Source organism: Carettochelys insculpta, chromosome 5 (genome assembly GCF_033958435.1).
Source record: "Carettochelys insculpta isolate YL-2023 chromosome 5, ASM3395843v1, whole genome shotgun sequence".
Taxonomy (NCBI): domain Eukaryota; kingdom Metazoa; phylum Chordata; order Testudines; family Carettochelyidae; genus Carettochelys; species Carettochelys insculpta.
The window spans coordinates 89,981,181-89,993,241 of NC_134141.1; the positions used below are offsets into that span (position 1 = coordinate 89,981,181).

Sequence of the window (12,061 nt, forward strand, 5' to 3'; positions counted from 1 at the left end):
GACAGCTCCGGCACAGCTACTCCTTGAATTGACAGGCCGCCACTGCTGCCTCCTCCACGTGGCTTCCTCCTCCCACCTCCCCCACAACACAAAAAGTCCCTACCTTGCCTTGCTGCTAATTGAACTCAATTTAATTGGTTTAACAGCTGGTTGCTAACCCAATAAAAATGAGCTCCATTAGCTAGCATGGCAAGGCAGGGAGGGAGCAAAGACAACAGCAGCGGAGCTTAAAGAGCTGCAAATGGCTCAAAGAGCCATCTGCAGCTCATTTGGAGCCACCCAGCCAGCTAACTGCCCCCTGAGCTGTGGCACCTGAGGTGAGTGCCTCAGTTGCCTCATCCTTGTTATGGCCCTGCCCTCTGAGTAGGCTTACTTGATAGTGTGTTAAAAACGGCTGTAACTGCTAAAACCTTGTCTACACTAGAGCTCCCAGGTTTGCTGCCAACACTGCAGTTGCAGAGATTTTAGTGGTGACAGGCTATGTCTGCACTAGAAGCGTCTGTCACCAGAAGTTACTGTTGGAAGACAGAGTCCTACAGATCGCATCTATACCTAAAAGCGGATCGATCTTTGGATTCAATCTGTTGACAAAAGAGCCCCCGGAGCATCTACATAGCTTTTTGTCTCGACAGTTTTTGTCAACAAAATGCACGTTATGTATAGATGCTCTGTGAGTTTTGTTGACAAAACCCCAGTTTTGTCTACAAAACTGTCTAGTGCAGACATAGCCACAGGGTTATTTTGTTTTTTTTTAAACTTGTCACTGGTGCAGACAAGGCCTTATGCTAACGTCATTATTACCACAGGTAATCATCCATCTCTGAGGAAGTACGTGACCTTAGGCTTGTCTGAACATTTGAGTGAGGATTTTGAAGAGCTAGGTGCCCAATTCCCATTTAAATTCAATTGGATTTAAATATATAATTTCTTTAGGTCCCTTTAACAACCCCTGTCTAATTTCTGACAAGTACCAAGGAGGAATGCCTCTGCTTTGTCTAAAACAGGGTTCTGGGGGTATAACTAACTGCTTACTTTAAGCTCAGATATCTCTGACGTTCCAATGTATCGCCAATATGCAACATAAGAGAGTCACTGGTGTTTGCCTGATGCTAGTGTAGGCGTGTATTGAATGGGCAGTTTGGCAGGTTTCAGCTACAAATGGACTGAAGCCCACGCATAATGTCCATAGTAACAATTCTGTTTCTTTTTTAAAGGAGAAGATGGATGGCTTCTTATTGCTTGTTTCTATAGCCTTGCTCATAACAGGTGAGTTTTCATTCATTCTATAACACAATACTTGAAAACAACAGAAAATGATAAATATTTTAAACATGGTCATCCCATGCCTAAAAAACTGTCTGTTAAATTGTGGCAAGAGAGTGTACGCAACAAACAAACAGAACCATAACACATTTATTTTTCCCATAGTTTTACACTCTTGCTTTTAATTTTATCCTCTTTTATCTTCCAGACTCTTCTGATGGTTTGAATTCTAATCTCCTATTCTGCAAGCAACTTCCAGGTAAACAACCGTTTTTTTAAGCATTACTCAGTTAATTGCAAAGATAAGCCCCACTGCTGAAGGAAAGCCCACAGGTGAAGCAATTGGGCAACCAATTTGGGTTTGAAGTATTCATTACAGTTTTGGCTGCAGTCCAATCTGCATTGGGTAGGTATTTCTGAAAAGTAGTATCAGGGCTCAATCTACACTAGCATTCCTCTTTCAAAAGAGGCATGCAAATGAAGGAAATCAAAAATGCAAATAAGAAACAGATTTATATATCTGGCACGCATTTGCATACACTTCTTTCAAAAGAAGAAAAGCAGTGTAGATGCAGCTCTTTTGAAAGTAATCCCCATCTTTGAAAGAGCCTTTTTCCTATTTTTTTTTTTAAAGGAAGAAGGGTTCTTTGGAAGATGGGGATTACTTTCGAAAGAGCTGCATCTACACTGCTTTTCTCCTTTGTAAAGAAGTGTATGCAAATGAGGTGCCAGATATGTAAATCTGTGCCTCATTTGCAGTTTCCATTTCCTTCATATGCATGCCACTTATGAAGGAGGAATACAAGTGTAGACGTAGCCCAGATGTTTCTTTAGGGCATGAACCTGACTCATTGGTATCCCATTGACTCCATCAGCACTGGTCAGTTTTACCTGTTCTGCAGGCAGCTCAGAGCCAGAGGCAGGTAACTCACCACTCACAGGTGGTCAGTTTCCTGGCTCCCCCGAGTTGTGAGAATTTTGATTTACATGGGGCTGTGCAAGAATGCAATCCACACAAAAGTTGGGGGTCTGCTGTATTGTTGATATCATAGGCAATCAAAGGCCTTTATGTAGTCATCTTGCCTCTTTCTGCAACATCTACAATCTGTAAGGGGCTTTCTAAAGCAAAAGAAGTGTGTTGATACTGAGAACTCAGGAAGATGTGGGTGAGGCTGATGCAGTCCAAATCTTAAATAAAAGGTAGTATTTAAAATCCCCCTTTTTTTTTTTTTTTAATGGGAAGAAGGATTCTTTTGGAGATGGGGTTTACTTTCAAAAGAGCAGTGTCTACACTGGTTTTCTTCTTCCGAAAGAAGCTCTTTTGAAAAAAGAATATGCAAATGAGATGCCAGATATGCATATCTGCACCTTGTTTTGCATTTTCAATTTCCCTCATTTGCATACCTCTTTCAAAAGAGGTATGCAAGTATAGACACAGTCTTAGAGATTGAAAAAGTCACGTTTGACCTACTTCTGGTACACTGCTATCAGCTGTAATCAGAGGACAGATAGCTGTTGATCACACCAGGACTGGGAGTTAACATTGCTGAGTTGAAAATGGAGAACATACACTGCAAACAGAGTTTAGTATAGAATCTGTGCGCAAAGAATGCAGCAATATTAGCTAGTCCTTACAGTTATTTAAAGGAGCACACCTGTTCCAGTCTTTTTTAAAGCAGAACACACTTTCCTTTTAAAATAAGTGTGGAAGTATTTCATAGACCTCCAAAACAGTGCTCATTTAGCAGCTTGATTGTCTGCAAGCTGAATAATGTGGCAAGCTTGATGCTTCTCATACACTTAAAATTTTTGCAGTTACAATTTGAAGAACTAGCTAAACACACAAATGCTTTCTTGTCTTGCCTTATTATATGTTTGCACTTTCCAGAGCTATCATCCTTTTTCTCTTCCTACATTGAATTGATTTCTAGTTTTTAAAAGATGGTCTTTTGCGTCTAACCACCTCTTTTACTCTCCTATTTAGCCAAAGTGGTTTCTTTTGGTCCTCTTACTCCTTTTTCTATTTGGAGTAAACATTTAGTTTAAGCCTCTTACGGTGTTTTAAAATAGTTTCCTTGCTATTTCTAGGCATTTCACCCTCATAACTAGTCCTTTTAATTTCTATTTGACTAGTTGCCTAATTTTGGTGAGCAGTAAACCCTCGAGTTACAAGGCGGTTGCATTCCTGCAACCTCCCCATAAGTTGAATTTTTGCGCAAGTCGAGGGGAGCCAGGAACCAGGCTGCAGCCTGGTTCCCGGCTCACAGGGCTGCTCAGTTTCCTGGCTCCCAGAGTGGCGAGGAGCTGGGAACCAGGGGGAGCCTTGTTCAAGTCTCCCCACAGTCTGTGGGACCCAGGAAACTGACCAGCTCAGGGCTGGTCAGTTTCCCGCTCCCGCCACTACAGGGGAGCCAGTCTCCCTGAGGCTTGTGGGACCTGGGAAACTGACCAGTTCATGACTAGTCAGCATCCTGGTTCCACAAGTGGGGAGCTGGGAACCAGGCTAAGAGCCTTCTACCTCCCTTTCCCCTGCTGTGCAGCTGTCAGACAGCCACACCACTGGGGGGAAGGAAGGAAGGATTCTTGACTCCTCCATTCGTATGACATACCCTGTCCAGCGAAGCTAGGCTTTCAGAACCATGGCTTCGATGCTTGTGGTTCCTGCTCTGTCCAGGACTTCCAGGTTTGTAACTCTGTCCTGCCGTCGTACGTGCAGTAGTGATCTCAGGCTGCGTGTGTGGAAGTGCTCCAGCAGTTTTATATGTTTTCTGTACAAGGTCCAGGTTTCACAGCCATACAGGAGACTGGCCAGGACTACACCCTTGTACACTTTCAGTTTAGAGGACTGTCAGATATTGTGCTGATTCAACACTCGCAGTCTCAGATGTCCTAGTGCCTGGCTGGCCTGGCACATTCTAGCATTGATTTCTTTGTCAAGGGAGCCATCGTTGGCGATCACACTGCCAAGGTACTTGAACGCCTCTACTGTTTTTAACTCTGTTCCTTCAACAAAGATTGAAGCGGGGAGAGCAGCAGATCCTGGAGCAGGTTGAAACAGTGCCTCGGTCTTTCCTAGGCTGATGGTCAAACCAAAGAGGCGAGTGGCATCAGCAAACTTGTTGACGATGAGCTGGAGATCAGATTCCTTGTGTGCCATAAGTGCACAGTCATCAGCAAAAAGGGCTTCAAGGATGAGCCTATCAAGTATCTTGGTTTTAGCATTCAGACGACGAAGGCTGAAAAGTGACCCATCAAGTCTGTATTTTATGTAGATTCCATGGTCCAGGTCCCTAACTGCATGGCTGAGGATGCATGTGAAAAAGAGGCTGAACACCACTGGGGCCAGCACTCACCCTTGCTTCACGCCAAATGGATCTGAGGACTCTCCATTTGAAAGAACAAAGCCGGTCATGTCATCGTGGAACAGGTGTATGAGGTTAACGAATCTTCTCTGGCAGCCAACTTTTGACAGGTTAATCCACAGGCTTCTCTGACAGTGTCAAATGCCTTGGTCAGGTCTATAAAGACAGCATACGGAACCAAGTTCTGCTCTATGCACTTTTCCTGGACCTGACAAACAGCAAAGATCATGTCAATGGTGCTGCAGCCTGGGTGAAAACCACACGGTGCCTCTGGTACGTTCTTCTCTGAGATGCTGGTGATCAGATGGTTGAGGATGACTCGAGCCAAGATCTTCCCAGCAGTACAGAGAAGGGAGAGGCCCCAGGAATTTCCACAATCAGCTTTGTTGCCCTTGTTCTTGAAGAGCGAGATGACTGTGGCATCCTTAAAGTCTTTGGGCATGTCTTCTTCTTCCCAGATGCTGATCAGGATGTTGTGAAAGGCTTCACGTGACACTGGTCCTGCTGCTTTGAACACTTCAGCAGGGATACCGTCCATCCCAGGGGCTTTGCCAGAGCTGGTCTGGCTGATTGCCTTTTTGACCTCATCCATTGTAGGAGGCAGGTCAAGACTGTGTATTATGGGTTCCTGAGGGATCTGGTCTAGGGTCACAGAGTTGACAATGGAGGCTCTGTTGAGAAGGTTGCTGAAGTGCTCTCTCCACCTATTGTTGATGATGTTCTTTTCCCTCAGAAGGGTCATGCCATCTGCAGACAGGAGAGGTGTAGTACTTGGCTCTGAAGGTCCATATATAGCTTTGAGAGCACTGAAGAATATCTTGGAGTTCTTGGTGTCACTGTAGTATTGGACTTCATCAGCTTTACTCTCCCACCACTCATCCTGCATTTTGTGAAGTGCCATTTGCGCCTGGCTCTGAAGGTGTTTGAAATGATCACGTTTGGAGATTGAGGACTGATCGTTTTGCCATAGCAGAAATGTGTTCTGTTTTTCCTCTAAGATCTTCATGATGGCTTTGTCATTTTCATCAAACCAGTCGTGGTGAACTCTCTTTTTCAGTCCTAGTGTTGACTTGGCTGACTCTGTCACCAAGGTTTTGAACTGGTCCCACTTTTGTGTTGGGTCTCCAGTCAGAGCTCCATGGGACTTCAGCACTTCGTCAAGGCAGGCTGCGAATTTCTCACGATGACCAGTATGTTGCAGCTTCCTGATGTTGAAGGAGGGTCTGACAACCTCGAGCTTCTTGCGGTGCAGTGGTGTGATGTGCATCATAAGGACTGATCTGATGAATCTATGATCAGTCCAGCATTCAGCTCCCCATATGGCCCTGGTGATCTTAACATCTTGAATGTCCTGCCTGTGACTGATGACATAGTCAATCAGGTGCCACCGTTTTGATCTCGGGTGCATCCATGTGGTCTTGTATTTATCAGCTTGCCTGAAGAGAGTGTTAGTAATCGTCAGGACATTTTCTGCACACAAGCTCAGCAGAAGGCAGCCATTGGCATTCATGTTACCAACACCATGATGCCCCAGCATCCCTTTTCAGGTTCTAAAGTCCTTGCTGACCCTAGCATTGAAGTCACCCAACAGGAGAAGATTGTCACTAGGAGGAGTTGCTTTCACAAGATGGTCAAGGTCTGCATAGAAACTTTCTTTTGCTTCATCGCTGCTAGCCAGTGTGGGGCGTAAGCGCTGATGACTGTAACGTGGCGAGAGGTGTTGAGGGAGAAGCGGAGCTTGATCAGACGCTCACTGATGCAAGTTGGTAGGTCAGGAAGCTGGTGCAGAAATGATGTCTTGATGGCAAGTCCCACTCCATGGATTCTGTCTCCTTTTGGTTCACAGATGGCTCCTTCCTCTGCCAGTCTGGTCTTGCTCAGGGCGGCCATGTCAATGTTATAACGTGCCAGTTCTCTTGCTATGAGGGCCGTTCTTCTCCCAGGCCTCACAGCATGCTCCCTGTCCAAGAGGGTGCAAACGTTCCATGCTGCAAATATCATCTTTCTTTTCACTATTTTTCGACTGCTGAGAGAATAAAACTGCCAGCTGCAGCATGCTGGCCATTTTGGATGGGACAAGCAATTTTTGGGACACCTTTTCCAGTCCGCTTCCTCATTTTGAGGGTGAGCAGTGCTGTTCCTAAAAAGGCCTGCTCAGTCGCCTAGGATGCTGCCGAACTCTGTCGTCCCAGGGTCAGGGTCAAGCAACCAAAGTCCACAGGCCACCTACATGTAGGTTTGGAGCTACAACTCCCAGTGGTCACCTCCACCTGTCACTTCACCCCTCTGCCATCGCCGCAGGACTTTGAGGTAGACAGAAGTGATGAAATGTGCAAAGAACCTGTGCGGGAGAATGTTTGAAGTGGAAAAGCCGTTGCACAGGGGCAGTTCCACTCTCTCGACCTCAGAAGCCTGGTTCCACTGGTATGAAAAGTCGTCACGGCTGGGACTTCCTGGGGTGCAGTGGATGGCCGTGCTGTCTTTGGTGCTTTGTCATGCCCTTCACTCTCCACAGAGTGTTGCAGAACCTCCTTCCTGGTCGTTGGATCTTGCTATTGATCTCATCCACCCACTCTGCTGGGGCCAGCTTTGCATGCTGGGAAAGGCAATTCCCTATCTCACCGTAGGTTTCAGACCTGCCGGCTACCCTCACCTCATTTAGCCCGCCTGTTGAAGTGGTTTATCAGGGTGTGGCTGCTGCATGCTACAGCTTTGTGGAGCCACAGGTGAGAGCTGGGTGCCAGGTGGGGACCAAAAGGTGCACGAACTGTCCTGAAGAGACAGGACAAGTCCCAACACCATGGGTGCTACCCCTCTCTGGACACCACATACACTCCACATTTTGGGGTAAATTACAGCTAAATAACAGCACAGAACACTGAGAGCCAGGACTGGTGGCTGAAAACAAACTTTATGGGACCACAGGAAACTTGGCCCCACCCCTGATAAGTAGCAGTCTGGCTATCTAAACTCACGCTGGGTTACAGATGTTGCCAGATGAGAGACTGCTGGACTAGAGAGGTTCAGCCTGCACCACCTGCTCACAAGGCAGGTAATTGTATATGCTGCATTCAGTGCAATAAACTATGTAGCTCCCTCTGCTGCTGGATTTCTGACTGGATTATTTTCACTCCTGTAGAGGTTGTTTATGACCTAAATTTAGAGAATGTTTATCAGGTGTAGAAGATTGTTATTAGATTTTTCTTCTCCTTTCTATGTTTATTTTCTAGAGGTTTTCTATCATACTTCCAAATCTCTCAGGCGTCTCTTCCTGAGTAGCTCCACACTCTTGTCAAGGGATTAGGGATCAAAGAATAGCATGCTAGAGCCTCATGAGTAAGCTCTCAGCCTCACTGGCCATTTGGTTCAGTATACAGCCCCCCACATCATATCACATCATATCAGCCGGATCTAAATAGGACAGTTAGAGCACAGTACACTAGTATGCTTTACAAATCAAACGCACATCAGACTTCTGATGCCTGTTGTCACACTGTATAGATAAGCCCTGATGTGGTTCGGTTTTAAATAATTCCTCATTATAGTCCTAATTTCGTAGGACTGCCTTGCCCAAACACTTGTTGATGGGAGGTCCCACTGGTTAAATAAGGAGTATCCAATTTTAGACTTGTTGCCTTTTTTTAAGAGTTGCCTTGATCTTGTTAATGAGGTATTATAAAGAGATGTCCAAGATAAGCCTTCTGTTTTCAGTGTGATGGAGACTGCTTATTTATTTACTTTGCTTTATTTTTGCAGATTGGCATAGTGAATTGACTTGCTACAAAGATGGAGAAATAAATCTATTTTGCTCCTGGTTGCCCATCCCCAGTGCACCCCAAAATACTACTTATACAATCATTTTAAAGTGGTAAGTTTGAAAGACATTTCAGAAAGCCTGTCATTGTTGCTTGATGTGATTCTTTCTGTTCTCACCTACCTTCTCTGTAGCAATCAGATTCTGTACAGTTAAACACTGAAAATCAAAGTTGTCCCTCAAAGATTGTACTCACATGTAGTGCCCACTGATTTCAGTGAAGCTACATCTGAGAAACTGATAGGAGAACTGATGTGGGGGATGAAAAAGATTCAAGGCATGTGATTAGTAGGCAGCGCAGAAGCACACAGGACCTGTCTTCCATTGTTTATGTATCTATCTCAGCATTTCCTACAGAGTCTACCATACTAATCTGGCATTCTCTCACCTGCCAGCGTCCATAGTCTGGCATTATTTTAGTTGGCCAGATGACCACTTACCATGAGGGTGGCCATGTTTCCCCGTGGTCCCATGAAGTTTGTTTACAATTACCAGTTTCAGCGTTCTGTGCTGTTATTTAGCTCTAATTTAACCCAAAAGTCTTTGAAGAGCTCAGTGAGCAGTGGAAGTGTTGGTAATCCTGCTAGACAATATTGACCTCCCATGGTTCTGCAACTTCTCTCATTCAGTACCAGTCAGGTCACAAAGGTGATGAACTCGAGAGGTGCAACAAGTAGTATTTAACTTCAGCTCTGCAAGTTCCCCAGGAGCAGGTGGGGACAAATCAGTGGGTTGCCTGTCCCTTGCTTAGATTCTTCCTCCTTCGTGGACAACCTACCCATGCTTTAAAAAAAAAATAGCAGGAGTACAAACTGGTAGCCGTATTGGGAGGCACAGGGAATTAGCTGTGCAAACTGCAATGTAATATTAGAACAGTACAGTAGAGGTTATAAAGAGGTTCCTAGTAACTGCACACCCTGCGGAGCACAGCAATATAGGTAGCAAAGGTTTCTTCTTTCTACCATATACTAGAGTAATTGTGTACGTTTCTAGTCCTTTGCTATATCTGCCTGAAATATCAGAGTTCCCTCCAAGCCCATCACTTCAACACATATATAGAGGTGTGACTTGTTGTCAAGGCTGATTCCCACTCTGAGTGCAGAAGGTGGGGCCCTCAAGAAACCTTAAAATACCTTGCCTCTATTGGCTTCTGCTTAAAAGCTCCCCAAGGTCAGAGATTCCCTGACCCTGGGAGGTAGTTGCCACAACCCAAGCGAGAAAACCCATCTTTAAAACCCAGGAAGACACACTTGGGATGTCTCCCTGTGGGGTAATCCCAAGGTCTTAACTCTTCCTCAGGAGAAAGTTTGAGAGCAAAAAGGGATGAAATTAATCTGCAACCCGACAACTGACATTTCAGTCTTAGGTGCACATATACAGAGACCTTTCTCTAGGATACAGGAATCAAGTGTTGCCTTTAAAAAAAAAGGTGGCTTATTAACAAAACAAAAGATTTACATGGTGAAGCATACTTGGTCACTAGGTGTTACAGAGCAACTAATAAAAAGTAGTAAAAGCACAGAGAATTATTTCCCTGGTATTCAGTTTTAAAGTTACAGTGTACAGGAGAAAGCCAGCCAGAGAAGTCCCACACCAAACCCAAAATAAAGAAAAACCTGTTTGCATCTGACTAAACATCTCCTTTCTACTTACCTATCTATATACCCATACATCCTTTTGACCTGGATACTTACTTAAGCCTTCTCAGGATTCAACCTCTCTGCGCGTCTCCTCCAGCCACGCAAAAAAAAGAACTCCTCATTTAGAAATGTCCCCCCCTCTCCTCCCATTGGCTCACCTGGCTGCTTGCCAACAAACACCCACTCTCTCCAGCTACTTCTATACTATATTCCACTTTGAAAAGGGGAATGCAAATGAGGAAGATTGAAAATGCAAATGAAGAACTGATTTACAAATCTCATGCTTCATTTGCATAATCTCATGCAATCGTGTTTTCAGAACAGACTTTTTCAAAAGCCAAAACAGCTGTGTAGATGGGGTTCCTTTGAAAATAAACCCTGTTTTTGAAAGGACCTTCCTTCCTATTTTGTTTCAGGAAAAAGGGTTCTTCTGAAAATGGGGTTTATTTTCAGAAGATCCCTGTCAACACAGTTGTTTTTGCTTTCAAAAAAGTCTCTTCCGAAAACGCAATTGCAGAAATTATGTAAATGAAGTGCAAGATTTTTAAATCAGTGCTTCATTTGCATTTCTGATCTCCCTCATTTGCATTCCCCTTTTGAAAGGCGCATGTATTGTAGATGTAGCCTCTGAGTTTAACCCTTTATGGGCATTCCTTCATGACACGTTAAGCACTTTAAACTGTAAAATATGTCAAGAAAACTTCAATCAGTGCTCCTTTAAATCATGCCGCATGTACAAACAAATGCTTGGGGGAGTTTAGATGGGGGCAGATAGGAGAAGTAGATGCTGAAGTAATTTATTTTGTTGGTATGGTAACTGACTTTAGCAGTGAGAAAGAAACTGGTCACAGTCAGCTTGTTTGTTCACTTGGAAAATAAAGACCGTGACTTTGAGGCAGATGAAATCAACTATCTGCATAAAGCATTTGTTCATAGGTGCAATGAGGATGATCACAAACTGGACTCCTCTCTTGCTAGTATACGATGCTTGTATTATGGAAGGGTTTTTCCCACGTGTATTTTGGATCTGCTGTGATTAAGGATTTATCTGAGTAAGCTCAGAAGGATAGAATAAGACATTAAACTGCAAGATCTTTGAGACAGTCATAATTTCATATGTGCTAGAATTACTGAAATCATATCAGTGGCTGATTATTCATCATGCTGTGGTTTGACATATTTGCTGTTTACATTAACAAGAGCTGTGGTTAGGAGCACATCCGAATGCTGAATAAGTGTTTGCACACTGGGAAATTCCCCTAATCTCTGGGGCCAGCAAGAAAGGCAGTGGAGATGCATGGCAGCTGCAGTGCTCCCCGCTGACTCCAGCGCCCTCCTGTTCTATGGGGAACAGCTGGAGGATCCACCACATGGAGGGCGCCCTAACTCCATTCCAACTCCTCCCCTGCCCCACTCAGTCTCCAATATGTCTCTATTCCCTGGAGTGCTGGGAACCCCTTTGCTGCACAGCCCAGAGTTGAAAACTTTGCCCCAGCAAGAGCATCAAATCTGACACCCTTCAATCGGGGCACTCTGGCTGTGCAGAGCAGGCAGATCTTGCCTGTCAATAGCCTCACACTTTTCTGAATGGGTATTTCCATGTATGTAATGTTTGTGAATATTTTAATGATTCCTAGAGCCCCTACCCTGATCATCATCAGACCTCATTATGCTAGATGCCGTACATACACATAGAGATCCTACCTGAGGAGCTTACATTCTCAATTGAGAAGGCAGATAAACAGCAGAAGGCAGACACAGAGCATACAAACAGAAAAAAGACCAAGAACCAAGACACAGGGAGACTGTGACTTTTCTAAAGTCACACAGAGAAACTGTGGCAGAGATAGTATTTGATCTAAGACCTCCTGAATTCTAGTCCAGTGCTCTTTTTTATTGGGGTTTAAAAAAAAAAAAAGAAATTTGCTTAATCCAAGATGAGGACTTCATTGCTTCGTGCAATAAATGTTAGTGAGAAATTG

General features: G+C 44.4%; 1 protein-coding gene across 1 annotated transcript in view; it reads left to right on the forward strand.

The window, feature by feature from the left end:
- Positions 1-12,061, forward strand: part of LOC142013935 (interleukin-6 receptor subunit beta-like) — a 58,824-nt gene that overhangs the window by 13,329 nt on the left and 33,434 nt on the right. The window contains exons 2-4 of the mRNA XM_074995957.1: positions 1,215-1,266; positions 1,472-1,522; positions 8,382-8,493. Of these exons, the coding sequence (XP_074852058.1) occupies positions 1,215-1,266; positions 1,472-1,522; positions 8,382-8,493 (215 nt within the window). The remainder of the gene's footprint in view (positions 1-1,214; positions 1,267-1,471; positions 1,523-8,381; positions 8,494-12,061) is intronic.